This window comes from Leptopilina heterotoma, unplaced genomic scaffold (genome assembly GCF_015476425.1).
Source record: "Leptopilina heterotoma isolate Lh14 unplaced genomic scaffold, ASM1547642v1 Lhet_347, whole genome shotgun sequence".
Classification (NCBI taxonomy): Eukaryota; Metazoa; Arthropoda; class Insecta; order Hymenoptera; family Figitidae; genus Leptopilina; species Leptopilina heterotoma.
In genome coordinates, this window is record NW_025111030.1 from 720,378 (window position 1) to 745,274 (window position 24,897).

A 24,897-nucleotide genomic window follows, 5' to 3' on the forward strand; every position below is an offset into this window, starting at 1 on the left:
AGTTAGGTAAGACCTTTTCGGATCAAAAACGAAAAGTTTTTTTGGAAAGCCTGGTTATTTGGCTATAATTTTGCTATACATTATTTTGATGTAGACTGCGATGGTCTACGACCAATTTCCATGAATCAAGTGATTTGACAGGTTAAAAAATTAGTTCGTTAACCTTTTTTCATAAAAACACAATAATTTACTAAATTATGACAATAAAACTGACAATAAAATTGACAATAAAAAAATTTGCAGGCATCGCAATTATTTTAGTAAGTACTAAAATAAATACTAAAAATTAAAATAAATACTAAAAACTAAAATAGTTCATGAAACAATTATTACAGTAAATAACTAACTAATACTTAGTTAATTAAAGTATAATAACTATATCTAAAACTAACTAACTAAGTAGGTACTATATAGTAAATTTCAAAATAAATTTCTAGTACTATAGTAAATTCTAAACTTAATAGTCCTGGAACTTGAATAATTACAAAAATAATGACTAAATACTACAATATTTACCAAAATAAATACCAAATACTGTAATAAATAAATACTGGAAACACTCAGCAACTCCCCTCAAAGAAAATTTACAATTGCATCCAAAACAGTTACAAATAACAGTTTCGTTTCTACGTTTCTATGAAAAATTAATGAAACTCCCACGCAATGGTCAAGTAAGTCATACATTATATGTAAGCGAAGATTATACCACAATTGTCTATTGTATGTATCTATATATATGTATACACAATATAAAATGAAATGCAAGCATAGGGGAATTCACGCTCTGTATGTCGTAATATTACATCTTCGTGTTCGACTAATTACTAAGTGCTTTATAAAAATTGCTTTTGCCAGTTACTTTGCAGTCAGTGTCGAAGATGCATCGGCAGATGATCGCTTTTTCCCTATTGAGTTTTGGTGGTTTCGCCGCTATTAATGCCGAGCCATTAAATCGAAATTTACGTTACAATTATCAATTGTCACTTACCGATTGTGTCAATAGTAATTCATCTCAATGTGGTGCTACAAATAGTAAAATAAATTCTAACTCAACCGCGAATAAAGATGATGATAATAATAATAATAGTGCGGTTGTCAAGAATGATAAAGAGCAAGTATTATCGAATGGAGAAAATATTTTTATTGAAGAAGGTAGGAGGATATATTAGAAGAGTGGAATTTGTGTCTATTGTACTGTTTTGTTTTGCATATATTCCTTTTTTGTTTTTAGTAGATAACATTTATAAGCAATTTTGCGAATGAATTGCTGTGGTTTCTTTTAAGAAAGTAAAAAAGAGGGGAGGTTCATTCTAATGCTGATAAATTCAATTTAATGCACTTTAATGTGAAAACTAGTGATATCTTTTTTATAAAGGCTGTAAAGTGAGATTTTCTACTAGAAATAAAGAATCTTTTTTCTTTAAAATATTCAAATTATTCAATGGATATTTCGAGGAAAAGTATATTGAACATAATAATGTTTAATCGAGCTTGTAAATTCTAAAAAAAACAGTGGAAGAATATTAGAAAGTGTAAATTATAAATGGATTTTGTCGTTAAAATGTGAGAAAAATTTATATTGAATTTTTTTTCTGCTTATTTTTTTTCCAAAATTATGAATTTTATTTACTATTCCTCTTGTATTGTTTTTCACTCCCTTGTAAAACTTTTTGAAAAAACTAAATTTTTCTATAACAATCTCTTTACTCTCTGTTTAATGAAAAAGAATTAAAAAATTTTTTTAGACAATATTTTTTTACGGTTAAAATTTAATTTACTATTTTTAAGTAAAATAGTAAATAGTTTTGATTATTTTAAGTAGAAAAAGTACATGTCAATCAGCCAAGAAATAATTAGAGGACATTTTTGTACCTGTAAAAGAATAGGAATATATTACAATTTTTTCCATTTGTAATAATAGAAGAGTTAAAATTCAAATGAAATTGCTAAGAAAAATTTTAGAAAAAATTGGATTGTTTTTTCAACTTTAAATTAAAAATTTGAAATTGGAATTTACAGATACAAACGATTGTCTGACTAAACGAGACTATTTCTACTTGCAGCAAAAGTAATAATTGTAATCTATTTATAAAATAGCCTATTTCCACTTTAAATTAAAATGATGTTTTATTTTAAAAATTAGGCATAAGATTCAAAATTTACATAAAGAAATAAAGGTCTAACTGTTAAAAAATATTTCTACTTAAAACGGCATTTTAAATTTGAGTTTCTTTTATAATTGACTGTCTGGCTAAACAAGTATGTTTCTACTTAAAACAAAGTTTAAAATAGTCTCCCGCATATATTTCATTATCTAGACAGAATGTCTGACTAAACATAGCTATTTCTACTTACAGAAAAATTAAAAATTTTATTTTTCTTCAATAATTTACTGACTGTCTAAAGGAGGTTATAGTTCTCCTTACAGCAAAACTTAAAATTTCATTTCAACTTGAAACAGCATTATTAATTTTCCTTCTCTTCAATAATTGATTGTCTGGATTAAAGAAACTTTTTCTACTTAAAAAATAATAAAAAACAGTTTTCCTCCTTATTTTTGGATTGTCTGACTCAACGAGTTTAGTTCTACTTAAAAGAAAATTCATTTATATTAAAAAAGAAAATCAAAATTATATCCGACTTTCATAATTTACTGCGTCTGACTAAACAATGGGTATTTCCCCTTAAAGCAAAATTGTAAACTTTGTTTGAAATTAACAATTAATTATCTGACCTAAGTAGGCTCTTTCCACTCCAAATTTATTTTTATATTTTGTTAAAAAAAAGAGAAAAAAATTCTTATATTTTATTCATTTATATTAATTTAATGTTTGTTAATCATTATCAGAAAAGATATATAAAAGTGTAAAAATTAGACGCTTTATTTTCTTCAACGATTATCTGATTATTTGATTATTTTCTTACTGAATACGAACATTTCTACTGTAAAGAAAATTCAAAGATTTTTTATATTTTACTGACATTTAACACTCACAGATCATAAATTTAAAATTTACTATAGTGACTACTTTTTCTAATTAAACATTAAATTAATAGTAATTTGCTAATAATAAACTTTTGTTTATGAATTAATCGTCTCACTTTCCTTGAATTAAAAAATTAAAAAATTAAAAATAATGCTTAAACCAATTTTTTTAAAAAAGAGATTGTCAAGCAAAATTATAAATTTTCTAAATCTACTTTTCCAATGCACTTATTTGTTACGCAAGATATCTTAATTACAAATGAAAGATTTTATAAAATGCGCAATTACCTGTCAGTGAACACATGTAATTTCTCGCTACTCCACTTACAGATATCAAAACTAAATTAGCTGCAATTAAAGTGTAATTCATCTAATTAGAGATGATTTATTGTTTTATATCAACGTTTTTAATAAGCTTCCTTAACAGACAATGGTTTTTATACTTAATGGATTTATTAATAACGCTCAATACATGATATACATTAAAAAATGATACTAGTTTTTTATAATTGCTTTTAATCACCATCTCTAAATAGACATTTAATAATTATTTATTTATTGCTTTACAAAAGCCAATTACCATATTTGTATTTAATTTTCTAACACCTTGATTTTACACTAACCAAATTATTGTCAATTATTTGTCAATTCTTCATTTATTAGTTATGAATCCCTTGTAAATTAATAAGAAATTAATTATTGATTACTATTAAATTGTTAATGAATTAGTTAAAAAATACTAGTAAATTTCTAATTAATTAATAATTAATTACAAATTATTACTAATTATTAATTGCAAATTAATTTGTTTTTAATTACTAGTAAATTTCTAATTAATTAGTTAATGATTAGTAGGATATTGCAAATTAATTTGTTATTAATTACTATTAAATTTCTAAATAATTAGTTATTTACTACTAGTAAAATGATTTAAAATTAGTTATTTATTACAAGTAAATTGCTTATTATTTAGTTATTAACTACTAGTAAACTGATAATTATAGTTATTAATTAGGGGAGACCGAGGAGGAAAGTAACAAAAATCAGTTTTTTCATTGTAGCGTTCAAACTATTTAACAAATAATTTTTGTTGACACCTTAATTGAAAGCTTGGACTTTCACCTGTTAAATAAAATTTGAATTAGACATTTAGATTAAGTAACCAGTTCACAGTATGACTTTTTCACTACCTCTGCATTTGTTACTTTCCTCCTAACCCCCGAGGAGGAAAGTAACGTTTTAGAATTATGGTTTGTTTTGGGAAAATGAAAAAAGAAATAGGATTTCTTTTTAGAGGGTTTGTTAAATACATATTGAAATATAAAAAAAATTTTATAACAAAATGGCGGCGATAAATTTCATAGTCAAAATCGACTATTTTCTTATGACCAAAATGCGAGCCAAAATGTCAGCATAATTTTTTTTTAAAGTTTAAGTCCTGAAACAGAAAGCAAAGAAATTTAATGATCTATATAATATAAACTTTGGTAGCACATATGGGATTTTTTATATTAATTCTTGTAAAAATTGCGCACTTTCTGAGTAAAGTAATCGATTTTTTGCCAAAAAATAAACAGTAAATTCTTTATAAAATATAAAGTTTACATTGTGATTATAAAATTTCTTTGTTTTTTGTTCTAGGACTTAAACTTTTCAAAAAAGTATTATGGCCGTAAAAAAATAGTCGATTTTGAACATAAAAATTTACCGCCGTCATTTTGTTATATAATGTAAACAAAAAGTTTTTTTTTTCATATTTCAATAAGTATTTAATAAACCTTTCAAAAAGAAATCCTATTCCATTTTTTATTTTCTCAAAACAATTCATCAAATATATAGGTCTCTTTTTCTGACTCTAGAGTGTGTTACCCTTTAAAAAAAGTAGCCAAATTTTTCATGTTTCATATTTTTGGCATTAAACAAAATAAAAAATAAAAAATTAATCTTTTAAAACATAAAAATAACTTTATCTAAAGTTTAAAAGCAAAAATTAACAATTATGACAAACATAAAATAAAACAAAATATGAACGCAGAATAAAAATGTTTTCTGGTTCAATAAATCATTTTTAAGTTACGTTAATATGTCAAAACGAAAGCCAATTTACTTGTAATTCATTATTTTTGACAAACAAAATCTAATCTGTAACTTTAAATATGATTTACTTCAGTCATTTCATAAAGTATGCACAATATTGAAACGAGGAGGAAAGTAACAACGTGTTACTTTCCTCCTTACTCTATTTTTCAACAAAAAAGTTAAAATTACAGAAAAGTATTACACGTAATTTAAAAATACACTGTTACAACTTAAAGGCAGAACTTACTTTTGACGTATTTTTGTAACGTCATATCACTAGCTGACCTAACCTAACCGGAAATGCTCTTGCACACTATGGAGAAGTTGTAGGGGGCACAACTGATTAAAAAAAAATTTTAACTTTGTATATCGGCTAATTTGTTTAAAAGCTGTAAGCGTTAATTACTCCCTAATTAATTAGTTATTAATTACTTGATAGTTTCTAATAAATTTGTCATTGAGTACTTGTAAATTGCTAGGAAATTGTTAATTATTTTAATTAATTAATTTAATTATACACCTCTAGGAGGAAAAAAATACCCCCACTGGGAATGTATAATGCTTTTTTATTTTTATTTAAAACATAATTGTTTTTTAAATTACTATTTAAATTTTGATTTTTTCTATCTGAATAATTTTATTTCTAGGAAGGGGAAAAAAGAAAAAGGGCTATGGAAAAATGTTCATGATGATGGCAGGTGTCGCAAAAGCAACCTTACTTTATGCAATGGTACATGTCGTTGGGGCCTTGGCTACTAAAGCTCTGATTGTGGCAAAAGTAGCTTTAGCCATTGCGACAGCTATCGCTTTGAAGAAAGCTCTAGGTAAGAATAATAATTAATTTACAAGACAGTTGAAAAAAAAACTACTAGTAATTAAAATTGCAATTAAATAGGTATATTTAATTATTTTACCAAAATTAAAATTTACTATTTTCAATTCTCATAATGTGAATTAATTTGTTAGTTTTACTTTTACATGGAATTTCCATGTAAAAGTTAAACTAACTTTTTCTAAAAGGAATAGCGATAAATTCTGAAAAGAAATGAAATCTAAATCTAATTTTTACCTTTTCTAATTTATACAGAGTAGATATAGAAATTTCCATTTTTTTAAGAACAAAATTATATATTAGAACTAAAATAAATAACAATGTCAAATATAAAATTTTTTTTTACTATTATCGTAAAATTATTATTTTTTCTATAAATAACACATTATAAACGTGTATCAAGTGTCCTCGTTCCGCTTGAAACCCCTTTTTAAACTGTACTCGGCTACCCGCTGTGATTTTAACAAGATTACTTTTCACATACATGAATTTGTCCGCAATTTAATTTCAAATATAATTTCTAGTGACCGAATTGTATTTTATATTCTCTCTGTATATTTATTTTTAACAAAAATTAAATAAATAAAACTTTTTAAAGTAACTGTGTGAGAAAATTAGACTCTAACGGAAATTTACTTTAATACTTAAAAGAAAGGAATTTTTGATTTTCAATTAAATATATCACTTTTTTTCATTAAAATTTAAAAAAAAATTTGTGGAATTAACTCCAAATTATTTTTAATGATGATAATAATTATAATATTAATAATAATACTAATAATAATAGAAATAATAGTAATAATATTAATAATAATAATAATAATAATAATATTAAAAATAATAATAATCAAAATTAGATAACGACAGAAAAATAACACAAATTTATAATGATTATAAAATAAATATATAAAAGTATAAATAATATATAATTTTACAGAACATCCAGAAAAAACATCTTATGAGATAATAAAGCATCCACATCATTCGTATATTAATACACACAGTACGAGTGTCGATTATGATCATCATGGAAGTCCCGACGACACCGGTGGATATCGAAGAAGAAAAAGAAGGATTCGATAAATTTAATGATAAAAAGAATTTTTTGTAACATTTAAAAAAAATCCTCAACAAAACCAGTACAAAATCTTTTCTATAAAAAAATATATCTTTCACACGGAAAAACCTTTAAGCAGTCTGCTCACCCGAAACTTATGCGTCAGCGCCACCACTAAACTTGTTCATCTGCACTCCCAAACTGGGTGACCAACGTACCCAGTTGTAATTTTCTAAACTTTTTGGGAAGTTTGTCTATCGAAAACGGTAATGCTACGCACCCAGTGGCGGGCGATCAGACTTTCCATGCAGTGAGAAGCGAAATTTTGTGACAGTGGGAAGGCAGACTTCTCAAAGGTTTTTCCGTGCAGGTTAAAAAATTATCTAAAAATCACAAATCAAATAATACAGCAAAACTGCCTCAATATTTTGCAAGTTTCACAAAATTGCAAATTGAAACATTGAAACAATATTTCTATAAAAAAAGAAAATCATTTTATTTAATTTATCGTGTATTGCAAGAGTTTATAATTATTTTTTATTTTATTTACTATTTATTAATTTCATTAGTTATATTATTTATTCAAATTTATTTGTAAAGAAAGTACCTACATATTTTTTTATATTCACTTTATGCATTTGTATATATATCATATACTATAAAGTTAAATACAAATTATTACAAAACAAAAACATTCATATGATAATAAAATATTTACAGTTTAATGACAAATATGTGGAACGCTCGTCGTTTAAAAAAAAAGAAAAAAAATTATAATAATGAGATAACTTTCCTCGCAGAAATAAAATTATACTGACTATAAATAAAAGGAGTGGAATACAAGTTTTCTCGAATGAAATATATACTGTGTACTTTTAATGTCTTAGGTAGATCTTCGTCGTAAATATTGCGCTTCCTTTAGTACAACCAAACCTGGAATATCTTTAAATCTTCCTACGATTTACTCTGCATTAAGCTTGCTCTTTTCCTACTATATTGTATACTTGAGGGTCAATCTCATTACGGGAAAAACGGAGCTGAACTCAGCGCATAATGACTGAATCGAGATAAAAGATTATTTGTTTATATGGTACAAAAGCATTTATAATAATTTGAAGAAACAGGAAATATTGCGACCCCTTTGGCTTTCTTTATTTTTAATGTCAGAGCAAAACAATATTCTTTTTTATTTGTCTAATTTTATATGTCATTTTTTTTCTTTATATAAAAAGACGAGTAAAAATATTTTACATGGCATTAAAAAGTGAAATTTTTCCCTTATAAAGAATTTCCCTTTTTTTCTTTAAAAGAAAAAATAATTTTTTAAATGAAAGTCAGGATAAGAGCTAGAAATACTAAAGTAAAACGATGTAAATAATTATTTATTTATAAATAATTATAGTTATTATTCTTATATTTTAAGAGAATTCCTATTTTTAATCGCAATTCCTAAAAGTTGTTCGGATTTTTCATTCTTTTTTTTATTGTTGAAAACCCTGTAGGCACGGAAACGTCTTTGTTCTAGAAACGTTTCTAAAACGTTTTTTATGTTCTAAAAACGTTTTTAGAACAAATGGCATTCAGCTGAAGGAAAAAGACATAATTTTTTTAGAGCATGGAGAGAAGTGAAATTGATTATTATTAATTGATTATTACCTTTTGCAAAGGAACATTCTCTAATTTCTGCTTCATCGAAAAATGGAGACAATAACTTTCCATCCAAAGGTACTCCAAATCTAATAAAAAAAAACAAAAATCATATCAAAAAGACAAAATATAAATATATATATGGGTTATTCTTGAGAAATAGGGCATTTTTACTTCCCCACCTTGTAACATCAAAATTATTACTTAAAAAATTATGTAATTATGTAGAGTTATTCTTCAATCTTATGTATCAATATCGAAAGTAAAATATATAGGGTCAGAATTTCTCAAACGGATCACTTTAAAAAAAATAATTTTGTTTTTCATCTAAAATAATTTTTTTTTATTCCTCGTAGAGTAAAAAAAGACCCTGTTTAGAACAAAAAATTTTTTTTTGTTAATGTTATTAACAATTTAGTTTTTTTGTAGTCTTGAATAAAAAAATGTTTTTCTCAAAATCCAGTTGACCGATTTTAAAATACCAAAATGGGTTTTCTTCGTCATGAAATCAAGTATTTAAAAATAATTTTTATTTAAAAAAAAATTAATTTTTAATAGTTTTTTATATAATTTGTTTATAAAATGTTAATAACAAATTATGTTCTGAGCCTTCTAGAAAAAAAGGAAAATTTTTTTGTATTGTCAACATTCCCCTGATTAAAAAACCGTTTCGAAAAAAATGTAGGGGAGAGTGGGGCAAGACGGGGTACTTAAGGTTTAAAGCGCAAAAAAACGAAAATTATCGAATATATACTTTATTATTATTTTTAATTATCATCTTTATGAATCAGTCTTTCGTAAAAAGGCGTACAAAGGCCATCTGTTTCTTAAAAAAGCTTATAATTAATAATATTGAAAAAATTGCAAATCTCCCTATCTTGCCCCACCGGCGGGTAAGATGGGGTACTAAAAAAAACAACCTATTTCTGTCGACGAATTTTACAAGTAAAGGTTGCATCTTCATCTTCGTCATCGACACCAGCACAACTGCACAAAGCCCATTTGCCGCAGACAGAACAAGCAGCCCAGCCTTCATTTGAGTCTAAATAATAACCATTACAATAGAGACAAGGTGTATTTTCCACTTTAGGTACCATCGCTAATTGATGATTTAACTTGACAAACTTTTTTCTTTTTGGCCACTCTTATTTTATTCAGTCTTGATTTAAGTAGTTTTCTTAACTTTTCATATTTCTCTTTTCTTTTGCTTAATTTGTGTACCCCGTCTTGCCCCACTCTCCCCTACCCCATCTTACCCCCACCTACGAAATTGAAGAAAAACGTTAATTACTACAATTTACGATTCAATAAAGAAAAAAAACATATGCTTCCCTTTTTCTGTAACCCTTGCCAGTTAGAAAAAAATTTATACAGTTCATTAACTGTTATTGTTAAATAATAAACACCTTCTAAGAACAGTGAAAAAATGACAAGAAAATCGTCGAAAACAGTTTTTTTTAGTAAAACAGATAAACAATTTGTTCTCATGGCTTTTAGGTTTTATAAACAAGAAACTATAGTCTCGGTGCAGTATTATGTAAAGTATAATCGCGATTGGTTAATTTGTTTGTTAAAAAGGGCCGGTACCTCGTCTTGACCCACTCTCCCCTATTTTAGTAATAATTACGTGTTTTTTTCGTTTAAAACAAAATAATCGTGAATTATAAAGTTTATTAAATCAAAATCGCAAGTTGTGAAAAAAGATAATTTTTATCCATTTTAAACCTATTTTCCTATGAAAATTTATTATAAAAATTGTTGATAATATTTTTAATTGCTAAATAACGTTAAATGAAGATAAGCAAGCATGATAGAGAATAAATAAATTTTTCCTACAATTGTACTTCAAAGTTTGCAAATTGTTTATAAAAATTGTTTATAATATTGTTAAAAATTGTAGAATTAACATTAATTTTTGTAACATTGTTATAGTATTATGTAGAATTATTTGAGTTAAAAAAATCAATTCAACATACACGGAAAAACCTTTAAGCAGTCTGCTCACCCGAAACTTATGCGTCAGCGCCACCACTAAACTTGTTCATCTGCACTCCCAAACTGGGTGACCAACGTACCCAGTTGTAATTTTCTAAACTTTTTGGGAAGTTTGTCTATCGAAAACGGTAATGCTACGCACCCAGTGGCGGGCGATCAGACTTTCCATGCAGTGAGAAGCGAAATTTTGTGACAGTGGGAAGGCAGACTTCTCAAAGGTTTTTCCGTGTATTCTATATAATTTTTACAAATTTAAAATATTTTGGCGGACATTTTAAATTTTGAAAACAATTTTATTCTTTATTATGCCTATCTGATAGGGCTTTTTAGTTTAAACAATTTTACCTGTTTATCGTTAAGTCAAAATTGAAATTTTCTCATAGATTCTGAAAGAGGAAACTCAAAAGCAAAAAAAGCAGAAGACTGTTTTTTTTAAAGCCCACTCTCTAAATCTGAATTAGTAGAATTCTACTAAGCAATAGTAAAATTTTACTAATTTTTAGTAGTTTTTATGGAAGACTTTTTCTCCTTTTCAATTAGTAGAATATTACTAAGAATAAGAAAGAAAAACGAAGACATTCGGACAAAGATTCGTTTAATGTTACTGCAACGTTTCGAAATCCACAGATTTCCTCTTGAGGGAGTCAATTTAGCAACAGTCAAAACTTAAATTTGTCATAAATAAATTAAAATGCGTCAGAAAATAAAAATATTACACCCATATATTGGAGCCATACAGAATCAAAAAATAATTAATAATCTATTTAGTAAAATAATAAAAAATAAGACACATTTAATAAATAATAAATAAGGACAATAAACAAAATAAATAAAATAAAATATAGGAATATTACTAATTTTTATTAAAATTTTACTAATGTTTTAGTAGAATTCCACTAATTGAAAGTCACTTTTTTACTAAATGAATTAGTGAAACTGTTTTATGGACTATTAATAAATCAGTTCTACCAATTGCTAGTAGAATTCTACTAAGAAATTATTAAAATCTACTAACAATTAGTAAAATTCCACTATTTGTTAGTAAAATTATTACTAAATCAATGGTGGAAGAATTTTCGTAATTTGATTAGTAACTTTCTACTAATTGAGATTTAGAGAGCAACTCATAAAACGGAAAACTCGAACTTGAATAAAAAAACGGACATTTAGGACGCATTAAAATAAAATTTAACACAATTGTATGGAGATTAATTTCAAACATAGTAAATATTTACATAAAAGAAATGAATATATTTATAAAATTTCTTTCTGTTTTGTATAAATTTATAGAACTAACTAAAATAAGTAGAAAGTAACAATTTTGGAATTGTAGCCGATGAATCAACCACCACTTAATCTTAATTCTAGAAATTTCTCAATATCAACAGTTATCAATACATATTACAATCATTCAATACATTAAATTCAATCAATTTTTTTCCTTTCATTAACAAATTTCAATTCCAATTCATTATTGATTCATTATGAAATTGATTTCGAAAAGATATTGTTCGGAAATTATAAACATATATAACAAGTAAAAAAAATTGTCTAATATAAATAGCTAACGATTAAAAATCTAAACTACCGTAAATCCAATTCGTCTACTGTTTATTACTAAATAAATAAATAAATAAATAAATAATTTTGGTTGTACATTTTTACTTATAATTTAAAGATGAGAGTCTTTGAAGGCAAGTTAACATGAACAATAATAGTGAAGACAAATATTATTCACATTTCTTGAAAAAATGGCGGTTAATTGCATCAATTTAAATAAACTAGAAGTTTGAAGGAAAAGTAGTTGAAATTTATCTAGAAATAATTTCAAGAGTGTGTTATTGCTTCAAGGGCGCGTTGCCATCCGCCGCCTCCACCGTAACCACCACCGCCACCTCCACCACCTCCGTGATGTTCGGAAGCTGTGGCATAAATGACTTCGTGTCCACCACCACCGCTCGAGACAAGTTTCTTCAGTCCAATGATGGCGCTTAATACGAGAGCAATTTTAGCGGTTAATAATGCAGTACCAGCGAGGAATGCAATTTTCCCGAATGCCAACTGTGCCAGTACACCTGTAAAGAAAATAGAATATAAAAGAAACAATTGTGTCGGCTGTATAATTTTAAATTCTCCAAATAGAAAGTGTACAGAAAACAAAGGTGAGATAAAACTGGGTTACTGTATCAGTGTAACAATATATAACCGTGAAATTGTTCCATTATTCATTAGATAATTTCACGCTGATTACTTAATCTTTGGTTGACGATTGTATATAATTATACATTGCCAATGCTGTTTATTAAGTTATTAATGTTGTTCATTGAGTTAATTAATTTGTTTCATTAATTTGTTTTTTTTATTTCTATAATTTTTGTAATTATTCACAACAAAAAGTAAAACCTGATGATTTGATAAACTCCTTTTTTTGGAGAAAATGATAAATTTCTTCTCGTCTTTTATTACAATTTAACTTTACTTTCTAATATTATCTCTCGAATTTTACACTGCAATCATTGTATTCTACTTATATTTTTCTATTACAAGTTCAATTATTATTTCAAACATTATTTATTTGGCTTTTTATGTATTTAGAAACGACTTTAAGTAGATGAACTTTTATTTCTAATTACTTTTAGAGACTCTTTTCTTTAATTTACTTTCTCTTTGAATTTATAAGTTTAAAACATCTTTCAGATTTTTTTCCTAATTTACATTTTCAATGTAAATCTTTAATTTAAAATTTGAGCTTTATTTCTGAATTTTGAACATAAAAGTAAATTTTTAGTTACAATTTGAGCTTCTTTTCAGAATTAACGTTTTGAAATTCTAAATTAAAATTATACACAATATTCGAATTTTTGTTAATAATTGAAATTTATTTATTAATTGAAAATTTATCCTTTAAATCCAAGTGATCGTTATCTTCACGTTTTATAATAAAAATAAAAATTTATTTAATAATTAAAATTGTATCACGAAATTAAAATTATATTCAATAATTGACCATCTAATTCATCAAAATTTCTTTCAATAAAGAAAATTTTTATTTATTTTAATTGTATTTAAAAATTAAATTTTACTCAATATATAAAGTTGAATTATGCAATTGAAATTACAATTAATAAGCAGAATTGTAATAATCAATTCAAATGGAGCAAACCGTATGAAAATCTTTTTTATTATTTGAAAATGTTTCCTATATTGCAAGTTGCATAAAAATTGAAATTCCACCCACCAATTAAAATCGTTCTTAATAGTTAAAATTCTACTTGATAAATAAAATAGTTTTTTGTAGGTAATTGAAATTTTGTTCAACAAACGACAATCTAATCAATTGAATTTAAATTTAACAATAAAATTAGATCTGCAATTCTATACAATTAAAATTATTATTCTGAATAATTACAATTGTACTAAAATTTTTATTAATAAAATTGTATTAAAAAAATTAAAATTGCATTCAATTATTAAAATTCTAATTAATTAAAATTGCTTTTAATAATGGAAATTCTGTTCATTATTTTAAATTTTACTCAAAAATTGCAATTATTTACTGGAATTTAAATTCTAAACAATAATTGACATTGAACTCAAGAATTGAAATTATTTTTTAGAACTGAAATTTATAATAACTCAACAATTAAAAATTGTTCTTAACAATTAATATTGTTTTCTCAAATTTAAATATTACTCAATAACAGAAATTTATCTAAATAATTAAATTCAATATGCATTAATAAAAATTGTCTACTAAAATACTCAGTAATATTTGAAATTATACTCAATAATTGAAATTGTACCTTAGAATTAAAATTCTTATTAATAATTTAAATTAATATTAATTTAAATAATATTTTTAGTACCTAATTGAAATTATACTCAATAATTGAAGTTATACTCAGTAATTGATATTATAATTAATAACTGAAATTATACTTTAGAATTAAAATTCTTTTCGATAATTAAAATTATACTCAATAATTGAAAATTATACATTAGAATTAAAATTCCCTTTAATAGTTGAAATTATACTCATAATTAAAGTTCGATTTGATTGAAAAAATTCACAGTAATTGAAATTATATTCAATAATTGAAATCATACACTGCACTGGATTCTAAATTCTTATTAATAATTGAAATTACACTTAGTAATTGAAAGTGCACCTTAGAATTAAAAAACTTCTTAATAATTGAAATCATGTCCAGTAAATAAAAAACAACTTAATTAAAAAAATACTCAGTAATTGAAATTATACTCAATAATTGAAATCGTGTACTGAATTCTAAATTCTTATTAATAATTGAACTTATACTTTATAATTGAAATTTTATGTTAGAATTAAAATTCTTCTTAATAATTGAAATCAGGTTCTATAATTGAAAATCAACTTAATTAAAAAAATAATCGGTAAGTGAAATTAAACTCAATAATTAAAATTGTACTTGAGATTTGAAATTATTTTTAATTTTAATAATTGAAAATAAACCGTAATACTTTTAATTGCACATACACAATTATTAAAAAAAAACCTCAACAATTATAAATTCACTGAGTTAATTAACGCAAACTTGACCAAATTACGTATATGCGTTAAATTATATTACACATACATGCTATTTTATGTTTATCAACAAAAAGCTTCTTCACTAAACACGTGTTACACTCACCTGCCATAGCAAGTCCTCCCATCATCAAGGCAGCTCCATATCCCTTCCCCTTCTTTTTCCCACGCCCTGTAAATAGCAAAAATTAAAAAAAATCCCGATTAGAAAACAATCCATCGTGATTAGAACAATTCCCATAGTAAAACCATCATCATTACATTATAGTTTGAACAACAACAAAAAATAAAAATTAAATTTTTAAATCATAGAACAAAAGGATTCTCTTTTATCTAAATCTTATCATCTCAAATAAACGACCTCATGATCGTGAACAAAAGTATCCATACCTTCGAAGGTATTGCCAGGAATCGTGAGTCGTACACTTCTCGACGAAAGATAATCATGGAATTTCTGATCAAGCTCCTGATCAATACTCCTTTCGGTTGTATTATTATCCGTACCCTCGTCACTACTTGGATTACTATTACTATTAATACTAGTGCTACTACTGCTACTACTACCCTTTACATTTGAATCTTTTGCTATCGAGATATAATCATTGATCACGTAAACAGTATCGTCCTTGATCGCTGAGTCAAGGACCTCAAGGGCCCTTCTCTTAAAGCAATCGAACGGATTCTTCTCGATTGTACACTTTTCGAAAAATTTCCCATAGTCGCTTCGACCTTGAGAAAGGTCAGCAAGGACTAGAAGGTTAAAGCCAATAAGGCAAATTACACGTAATCTCGTCATCGGCCACTCTCTCAAGGTCCACTGATTTTTATTCTTCTTTTTTGTATTTCCAAAAAAACAGAAAAATCCGATTACACTGATTATTTTTTCGAGTTTCTTATCACTTTTTTTGTTTGATTAGAAAGGAAAGGGAAAAAACTCTATTCTACTCTATTCCATTCGAACTGCTGTCGACTAATCAAACTAGACTCGTGCAACTCTGTTCTTATATAGTTGATAGGTATGAGCGAGTACGTTTAAGTATCTCCTTCCATATCGACTCGGCATATCCTGCAGACACGTTGTATATACGTATAGTCGCGCCTTAATACACGCGCTGTTTAACGCCCTCGACACGAAAAAATAAAAACACAAACAAGAATCTACAAAGACGGCCTTCTCAACCAAAACAATAGCGTGTTAGCCCGGTAAGTAAGTATCCCTCGACCCTCATGCCAAACGGGCCTTAAAAAGCTTTTGCGGAAGAAACCCTGCGATATATGATGATGCACTCTTGGCAAATATGCGGAAAATAGTTGCGGCATTATTTCATTTATCATTTTTTTCGTATATATATATAAAGTGAGTCAAGTGAGTCTTGTTTGCATTCTTATTTGAATGTGAATATTGTTTTTGTTCAGCTCTAACAAGGTGTATCGATTATGAAAGAGTGCGCGCACATTATGCCGTTGATGTTACGATATGGTTTTGATTTTCATCGGCGTTCGTCAACCCTTGAAACAAAATTGACTTGATAGAAATCCCACTTGATATAAAGCTCGTTTTTTTATAGGAACCATTTGAAAAATGATTTACTTACCACAAATTTTAAACTCGAAATAAAATTCAGTTGATATTAAAACCACTTGATATCGAAATTCTTTAATACACTGTAAATAAAAGGTTCTAAATTAGAGCTGATTTTCGGTATTAAAATAGAACCAAATGACGATTTAGTACCCAAAATTGGTACTAAATTAGTACTTTTCTTTTTACAGTGTATACACTGTAAAAAAAGGGAGTTAAATTTTAACTCCCCAGGGGATTCTATAAAAGTCGCACCCATTGGGGAGTTAATGCCAGGGGAGTTAAATATAGAGAGTTAAAACTTCACACCCAAATGCTAACTCCCTAAGGAAAAAATAACTCGCGCGGGTGTTGAATGAAGGGAGTTAGAAATTAACTCTCTTTTGGAGTTAATTTTTAACTCGAAAAATTTCACTCCCAACTCCCGAGTCCGTTAACTCCCTAAATTTTTTACAGTGTAATTATTAATAATTTTACTTTAATTTTACATAAATTAGCTTTAACAATAACCAGTATCAGAAGTAATACCAGAATAATTAATATGAATACTTTATTGGTTCCAATTAATTAATGGTACAGGCAGTAGTAGTAGTTAAACTTCTCAAATAAAATCTGTACTCTTATCAATGAGTTATCTTGCACAATTAGTTATCTGATATCAATATACTATCTGGTACAAATGCTAATTCTGCCGTGTGATATAAAAACTTAGTTAACTGACATTTTGGTGAAAAATGAGTTTTTGGTATCAATGAACTTGTAAGAAAAAACTGCGTCTAACAGTTATAGTTTAAATTTTTTTTGCAAATTATTGTTTGTAAAAAATTAATATTAAAAATCTAAGAAATTACAGAAAGTGAAAGAATATTTGATAAAAAGTTAAGGAAAGTACTTTGCGTAGTCCAAAAAACAAACGAGGCTTCGAGCTCGCATGTAAGATTTGAAGGAAAAACTTAGTTAAAGGCATTTGTGTGTTTTTTGTATCAAATAAGTAGTCGAGTCCGAGCGTTGGATTTGAAATAAAAACTTTGCATCTGCAACGCTTGCAATTACCTAAGTTCTTCCATCAAAAAGTCAGTCGAGACAGAGCCGAACGACTACTTAACTGCATTCGGCTAAACTCGGTTTATCCTCGGGTCGCAAGCAGCAAGCAGCCGTCCCCTTACCACATGACGTCACTGTCAGTTAGGTAAGTTTTTCCATCAAATCGGAGGACCGAGCTCGCGTACCTTTTTGTTGAGCAACTACGCAAAGGACTTTACCTAACTGTTTACTTCATATTTGCATTCGGAAAAACACGCAAGTGCATTTTTTCATATAATTTGTTTAAATAATTAATTTTTTATTTCATAATTAAATAGAGCACCATCATTATACCCAGTATGTGAAGTTAAATTGAACAATTTTTTAATTTTTATTAGGGTTCTGAAAGCAAACAGTTTTTCCTTATTTTCTCGTTTCGATATAAATGTCAGTTAACTAAGTTTTTATTTCAAACGGCAGAATTGGTGCCGGAGAAATTACTGCGGTTTATAAATTCCAGGTACCATTTAATTACCTGATAACAGCAATAATGCAAGATTAAGTAAATAACTGGTACCAGCTTCTTTTTCTATCAACAGAAATGCTGGCACCAGCAATAATTAAGGTTTAAATAAATAACTGGTACCTATTAATGAGCTGGTACCAGCAATAGTACAAGTTTAAATAAATAATTGGTACCAATTAATCAAATGCTATCAGCATTTGTAAAGATTTAGGTCAATAATTGGTACCAGTTTCTTTTTATATTAACAGAAATGCTGGTCTCAATTAATTAGCTGGTACCATCAATAGTACAAGTTTAAATAAATAATTGATACCAATTAATCAAATGGTACCAAATACATTAGTGCAGATTTAAATCAATAACTGGTACCACTTTATTGGTTTACAACAACATTAGTAGAGGAAAGGCTTGCAGGTTGACATACCTAAGCTTTTTCGCTCATAACTCATTAAAAATAATAATAATAATTTATATGAACATACCATCGGAAAGAGCACCTAAAAAGCTACAAATTTGACCCATAGATAATTTAAATTGTCAAAAAATAAAATTTTTACATCAAATTTTTAAAATGTTGTAAAACCAACGTTTCAAAATTTAGGCTTGCAGGTTGACCCACCTTGAAAAATTGATAATAATATGGAAGAACTCCAAGAAATTTATTAAATTTCACTTACATTTAATGTTTCTGAATATAATAATTTAAATTTAAATTTTTTAAACAATTTATTTATAAATAAAAAATTTTTTAAATAAAAAATAAGTGAAGTGAGTCAACCTGCAACTTTGAACTCTATTTTTAAATCGATGAAAAAAAATATAAAATTCATGAAATTTTAAAAATTTCTTTTGGATTATCAAAATTGATTAAAAACCAACTCAGAAAAAAATTGTATCTCAAATTATCCATAAAAATATTTAATTTGTAAGCACATGAAAAAGTCACATTTTTAATTTTTCAATTTTTCCACAAGTCAATTTCAGAATTTGTTTAACAATAACATTTTTATTGCTTCTTTTTGCTCCAAAAGATCATAAAATGTAATAACTAATCATTTGGCAACAATATCAGTCGCGTTTTTAATTATGGCATTTCTACAATAAAAAATAACACAAGTGGGACAACCTGCAAGCCGGATAACTTACAAGCCTTTCCCCTACTAATAATAGTCATGTTACTGGATCCAAAAAACAACTGGTACCAAATTCTTTTTGTATGATAAAAAACTGTTGGCGAATAATTGATTGATACCAGTCGTACTAGTTAAATTTCCAAACTTAAATTACCTGGTATCAATTAATTATTATTTATCTGATGCCGGTATTAGTACTAATAGCAGAGGAATGTTTGCGACCAATAAATAAATGGTACCAATAAATTATCTAGTCGCAGCATAAGTATAAGTTTGAATAAATAACGAATACCATCTTCTCGATCTGGTATCATGAGAAATACTATGCAAATTAATTAGTTGATACCAGCATCAATATTGCTACTAGATAAATTAATGGTAACATACATCTGCTAATAATGTTGTAACAGTAATTCACAAACTAGTAATATTGATATCAGACAAATTACAGGTAACAAAAAGTCGAAAATTGGTAATTGGTACAAAAAATGTACCAATTAAGCAGCTAATTCTAATTTGATTTGAATATTTAAAAATTATGCAATCCGAAATAATTACCTGGTATCAGAAATAAAACTGGTACCACTAGAATATCTTCTACAAAAAGTAAACTGAAACCATTTAATTAACTGGTAACAGCTTATTTGCAGAATAATACTGGTACCATTTAATTATCTGGTAGCAGCAATATCACAGGTACCAGTAAAATTATTCGTTTCAATGAATAACTGGTACCAACTTCTTCTTATATCAAGAGAAGTATTGGTATCAATTGATAATTGATTTTGCAATTGATTTGCATAATTAATGGTAAATTTGCACTCACTTGACGTAAAACTCTTTTGAAATTTAACTCATTTGAGGTAAAACGTATCCGAAATTTTTTATATTGTCAGTGCAAATTTTTTTCTAGAACTGTACAATTTTCTTCTAACAAATGCAAATTATCTCAAGTAAACTTTACATCAAGTGAAATTTATGTCAAATGAGTTTTTATTTCAAGTGGAATTTATCGTAAGTGAAATTTCCAAAAGAAATTTAATGGAAAATATTTTATAATACAATGTGAAAAAGTAAAGCAATTTTTTGTCTTAAACTTAGTTGAACAGTTCAATAATAAAGAGATATATAAGTGCAATAAAGAAAAGTGTAGTAAATGGACTATAATTTTTAAGACAATGGAACATCCCTAATGTCGCTTTTTATGATTGAAAGTATACTTATTGTAATTTGGTATTTCTCTTATTTCACGCAAGCGTCACGAAACTGTGGATGTGCGAGTAATACATCTGGAATGTTGCACTTGTTATTTGTGTTAAAAACCACAATTAGGAATTTAAGTACGTTGCCGGGAAAAGTAGGATAAGTGAGGATAATTTTGTCTAGTAGAAAAAACTGGATCGGATATTGTACTTAAAAATCATCGCAAATGCAAATTTTGTTACGATATTTTTATGAATATTTATTTTATTAAACATGAATTAATATTTGAAAATTGTACACTCTTATGTCTTTATTTGTGGTTTTATTTAACGTTATTCAAATTTAAAAGTTACTTTACGGGATTCATTCGTTTTCAGTAAAAAAGAAACTTTATTGTCAGACGTTGAGTAGGTAATGAAATATGGTAATTTAGTGGATAAATAATAATAATCTTTACTTTTGAGTATGGTAATTTAATTTAATGTTTTCATTGTTATTTACAAATAAAACTGAATTGTGTGATTTTATTTTGAATTTGATTTTCAATAAAAATGAAAATAAAAGACAAAATAAAAATTGAGAGCAAAATAAAAAATAAAATCATAAATAGAATGAAAGTCAAAGTGAAAATCAAAATCAAAGACAAAATGAAAAACAAAAATCAAAATGAAAGTCAAAATAAAGATAAAAAGTAAAGTCGGAATGAAAGGAAAAATCAAATGAAAGTCAAAGTAACAATGAAAATCAAAATCAAAATCTAAGACAAAATCGAAATGAAAGTTAAAATGAAAAATTGAACTTTCAAGTTTCAATGTTTAAATCAAAATTATAGTCAAAGTAAAAATTAAAATCAAAGTGAAGATGAAAAAGAAAAAGAAAGAATGAAATACAAAATGAAAATGAATTAAAATATAAAGTATGAATGAATGTCAAAGTTATAATGATACTCAAAGTAAAAAATGAAAATGAATGTCAAAATTAATAGTCAAAGTAAAAATCAAAGTCAAAATCAAATTCAAAGTAAAATGACTTGCAGAATATTTATTTTCAAAACTAACAAAATTATTGTCCCTAATCGAGGTTTTTAAATAATTGAAATCTATCAATTTCTGCGAAACTTTCAAACTCATCAATACTTACCTATGAAATAGAAAATATAGACTCTTTGAAAGTCAAATACCAACGTTTTTTCTTTGGAGAAGTGGTAATAAATATCTTACAAGGAAAACTTTTCCCTGCGCGATAGTTAACAGTAGTAAAAATGCAAACAATTTTGTTTTGTCTGTTTATTGTAGGTTAAAATTAGTATAGACAAAATGCCAACTATACATTGAAGCATGTTAAAAAAGAAAAACACGAGGGAAAAAAGAGCATGAAACATAAGTATTGTAACGCCTCAATGACTTTTATTGCCAGTTCTCGTTCGTCGATTGAACTCGGTCAATTTATGAAAATATAATGCTTAATCAGTAGGTTAAGTATCATATATTTTAAAATTTATTGTTTCTATTATTGCTAAATCACTATATTATTGATAAGATATTCTAATTCAACAAACAAAGTGTATTAGAATAATACATTAATGTTTTATTCTAATTTATATTTTTGTTATTTAATTATAGTTCTAATAATAATAATAATAATAAAATTAATGACATATGATAATTTTGTAATTATCATTTTGGCAAAATTTATAAACATTGTAAATAATATACTAAATATTATTTAAATAACACTGGTTTACAAATTCGGTTTAACTTTTGGACCCAAAAAAGCAAGTACGCTTTTTAAAGTAATTTTTTGCTGAGTTCGAATCCGTTGATAGATTTTTTCTAGATAGCCAAATTTCAAAATGAAGGATTTAAAATGTCAGAAAAAATACAAAATTTGATACGATTTGTTTGAAACTTGTTACTAGGAGGTTTTCGAGGTCAGTGATTACGATTCTGAAGTTCATTTTAATAAATTCAAAATAGAGGATCCAATGTGAAGGGCGAAAAAGTTAAAAATTACTTGGATTTGCTTGAAACTTGATTCTCGGGGATTTTTGAATTATTTTGAAATGTTAAAATCATATTCGAGACCAAAAAACCTAAAAAATTCCCAAGTAACAACTTTCGAGCAAAACCGATTGATTTTTAACTTTTTCGTCAGCCATACTGAATCCGCCATTTTGAATTTAAAAAATCTGACTCCATATTCGTAATCAGTGACCCCAAAAACTCCCGAGTAGCAAGTTTCAAGCAAAGCCAAGTAATTCTTATTTTTATCAGCCGACATTTTGGATCCGACATTTTGAATTTTTAAAAATAAACATAGAATTCGTAATCTACAAGACCGAAAACATTCCTAGTAGATTATGACTTTTTTTATAAGTAATATATTTTAATTTTCAGTAACAATTGTTTAAAGTAAGAAAAAAATAAAATTGCAATTATCTCAAAAACCTAACATGCAGTAAAAAAGAAATTTTGTTGTTATTATTATTTTTATTTTAAAAATTGAATGCACAATAAAAGTATTCGAATGAAATTGGATAATAATATATTGGAGAAATTATTTATGAAAAATTACATTTGCGTATCTAGGATGTAAACAACAGTTTAGATTCCACGATAATCAATGGAATCAGATTGCTCTGACATAAATATGTTTATTGATCTTATTATTCCTCTCGTATTTAATGCAATGAACTGGAGCGTGTATGAATCTGTGTAAAGTTGGGAGAAAGTTAATGATTTTCAACAAGAATGTTGATTATTATCTATGAGCACTGCTGTAAATTTGCCACTTCCGATTGATTATCAACGATCTTATAAACATTTTTTTATCTTCTGTTTCGTTTTATTTGAAAAAATAGAATCATAATTTTTATTTTTTTCATAATTGCTATTTGAAAGTTAATTCAATTTAGTTTAAATATTTTAATTAATGATTCACACAATTGATTAGGAATAGAAATTAATTAACGATATTAATTTAATATTTTAATGAATATGAGAATTATTTCATATTATTTTTACTAGATAAGGTAATTATAATTATAATTACAATAAAAGAAAAAATTAACTAATTATAATCAATTAATATTTTCTTTTATTTTTTATTATACAAGAAAAAATTTTAGTAATTAATTAATAAATTTGTAATACTTATTAATTAATTAACAAAAGAAGACAACATTCGAAAATAAATTGATGGAAAATTACTTTTTCCAGGGAATAATTGTTTAATGAAAGAATTATTATTGTCCTATGGAACTTGGGTGATTCAGAAATGTTTGTGAATGGATTCGAGAGTGTGATTGCGGTTGTTTTCAACGATAGGTTTAATTTCATAGCTACAGAACAATTTGAAAGAATTCCATTCAACTCGGCTGAAAATTAAGATCGTGTAATCGAGGTTTTAAAAACTGTGATTAATATACAGTTTTGATGGAAATCATTATAATGAAGTTGCGGGGTAATTTTTGTTTACCTCCTGGTAAATATAGAATTAAAATTCTCCATCATAATTCATGATAGTTGCTATTATCACTTACTCCTTTAATTCTTTTGTACACCGAAAAAAACCATTAAAATATTTTGTAGGAGAAATGAACTAAAATTAATTATCTGGTAACAGATTATTGTTCCCAAAATAATACTGGTATTATTTTATTATCTGGTACCAGTAGATAACTGGTATCATTTAATTGTCTGGTACCAGTAAAATAACTAGTCCCAGTAAATAACTGGTACCATTTAATTGTCTGGTACCAATGAAATAGCTGGTACCAGTAAAATAACTAGTCCTAGTAAATAACTGCTACCAATTTCTTCTTGTATGAGGACAGAGAAATACTGGTACCAAATAATTCAATGGCACTAATAGTACAAGTAAATTCCATCTGCTAAAAATGAACTAATAGCACCAGTTGCTCAGCAGATAATACTGGTACCGAAAAAGTACTCTTAACAAAAAATATAGGGGCACCAATTAATCATCTGTTACCAGAATTAGTATAGGTTAAAATACATCACTAATTCTACCTCCTTTTTTTGTATCCACAGAAATACTGGTACTAATTAATTAGTTCGCTTCAACGTAAGTACTAGTTCCATTTGAATTGATTTCTTAAATAAATAACTGGTATAAATTAAAGGTGAAGAAGCTATCAATTTTCCGAATCAATTTTTACAATTAAATTAAATGATAAAAATTCACTTTCTATAACTGGTATAAACTTGTTCATAGATCCAAAAGAATCCATTCAATTAATTAATTG

At 26.4% G+C, this 24,897-nt stretch overlaps 2 protein-coding genes across 2 annotated transcripts; one reads left to right on the forward strand and one right to left on the reverse strand.

Annotated features, from left to right (window-relative positions):
* Positions 1-845: 845 nt before the first annotated feature.
* Positions 846-8,199, forward strand: LOC122505175. The gene is made up of 3 exons (XM_043616657.1): positions 846-1,152; positions 5,713-5,889; positions 6,835-8,199. The coding sequence occupies exons 1-3, from the start codon at positions 879-881 to the stop codon at positions 6,978-6,980; spliced, it is 597 nt and encodes a 198-aa protein (XP_043472592.1). The 5' UTR covers positions 846-878; the 3' UTR covers positions 6,981-8,199.
* A 3,894-nt stretch (positions 8,200-12,093) lies between these two features.
* On the reverse strand, positions 12,094-16,160 carry LOC122505162. The gene is made up of 3 exons (XM_043616641.1): positions 15,554-16,160; positions 15,270-15,335; positions 12,094-12,671 (listed from the first exon to the last, which is right to left on the reverse strand). Exons 1-3 carry the CDS (start codon positions 15,957-15,959, stop codon positions 12,424-12,426), a joined length of 720 nt encoding a protein of 239 aa, XP_043472576.1. The 5' UTR covers positions 15,960-16,160; the 3' UTR covers positions 12,094-12,423.
* Between the last annotated feature and the right edge of the window lie 8,737 nt (positions 16,161-24,897).